Raw genomic sequence first — 1,775 nt, 5'->3', positions numbered from 1 at the left:
TCACTCACTTAACCTTGTTGGCACAAATGCAGCTGAATCCTGTGCAAAAGCTTGCAATTTTTTTTGGTTGATCCAACATGTTTACAACTTTTTCAGTGTTTCTACTGCCAGATGGGAAGTTCTCCAAAACCACACACAGCAGAAATCTAGTTCACTTAATTTGAAAAGTCTCTCCACTAAATTCTGAAATGAACAAGAGACGAAACGCTCATGTAGAAATAAATGAAAATTTCAAAGCAATTTTACAGTTCAAAACATTGTCAATGGGTGAGTTAGAGATTGCAGCGGATGGATTAAGATCTTTATTTCCAAACGATCTAGACGACACCTTAAATATTGAACTCTTGCATTTAAAGTCTCATTTGGCTACTTTAGACCGAAATGCAGTTGCACACACTCCAATTGATTTGTGTAAATGGATAAGATTGAATGACTTGCAGTGTGTATATTCAAATGTAGACATTGCACTTCGGATGTACACTTGTACTCCTGCTACAAACTGTTCGGCCAAGCGATCTTTTTCTTGTTTAAAGCGCGTTAAAAACTATTTGCGTTCGACAATGTCCGAAGAAAGGTTAAATTATCTTGCAATTCTATGCATCGAAAAAACAATTTTGCAAGATTTAGACGTTAATTTCGTCATTGATGAATTAGCGTGCAGGAAGGCACGTCGTAAAGTTTTGAAATAACTATTATAAACTGCAATGAAAGAAAATTTATTTTTTAAAATTGATAATATTACATTACATGAATATTATTAAAGAATGTACTTAATAAAAATGTTTTAAAAATATTGCGTTTTTATGAATTTAATTTCTAAATTTATTATAAAATTTAAAATTGGGGCGGCAAACCACGAGTGCCTCTAGACGGCAAAAAGGTTAATCCGCCACTGATTATGACCTAAACAAAGAGCAGCGGGAGAAAAGGAAAGAGTTGGTCATAGAAGCTAAAAAGTTGCAAGCTGATAGTTAGATAGTTAGGGAAATTTCAGTTTCGGGTATGGGGAACTCCCACAAATATGAGATTTGTAAAAATAAAAATTATTTAAGTTTGGTAGGTGTTAATGTTAATATTTATTATTCAAATGTGGATTTTATTACAAACAAAATGAATGAAATTAAATTTTTGTTGGATGGTTGTAATAATTTGAGTGATATTATTGTTTTTACTGAGACAAATGCTAAACATATTATTCATAGTTATTCAGAAAATGAATTTTATTTAAAAGGTTGCAAACTTTACACAGCAAGTTTCATGAAAGCAAGTTATAGGGGGATTTTCTGCCACCATAAGACTGAAATAAAATCACATATGGTGAATATGGGTATTGACTTTAAAGAATTTTTATGCATCATGTTTTATGGACTTTTTAACTATTTTCACATTCTTGTCATTTATAGAAGTCCTAATTCAATTAAATTTAATAATGATAATTTACTAAATCTTTTACAGGCTTTCATGGCAATTGGTGGTTGTATAAATAATAGTGGGAGACTTCCAACCATTGATTGGAAGTATTGTTTAACTATTGGTTCAAGCAAGTCCATTGAGACAAGATTTTTAAATATAATTAAGGATTATTTTATTTTTCAAATGGTTGACATGCCAACAAGAGCTATAGAATACATGTTAAAAAGTTCCATAAAAATACAAGAAAGTATTCGTTTTCTAACAGAGTGATCTCTATATAGACATGTGTTGTTGAATCAGATACTGTTTCTAACTTCAAGAAGAATTTTGACTTATATATGGCCAACAAAGATTTTCTCTAT

The 1,775-nt window shown here is 30.9% G+C and overlaps 1 protein-coding gene across 1 annotated transcript; it reads left to right on the top strand.

Moving 5' to 3' along the window:
* Nucleotides 1–401: 401 nt before the first annotated feature.
* HELRODRAFT_153328 (hypothetical protein) lies at nt 402–674 on the top strand (the record flags this gene model as incomplete). Its single annotated transcript, XM_009020862.1, has 1 exon — nt 402–674. A coding segment is annotated over one exon (273 nt), but the record flags the coding sequence as incomplete, so codon positions are not given.
* Between the last annotated feature and the right edge of the window lie 1,101 nt (nt 675–1,775).

This window comes from Helobdella robusta, assembly GCF_000326865.2.
Source record: "Helobdella robusta unplaced genomic scaffold HELROscaffold_29, whole genome shotgun sequence".
Classification (NCBI taxonomy): domain Eukaryota; kingdom Metazoa; phylum Annelida; class Clitellata; order Rhynchobdellida; family Glossiphoniidae; genus Helobdella; species Helobdella robusta.
This window is presented reverse-complemented; position numbering and strand designations above follow the sequence as displayed.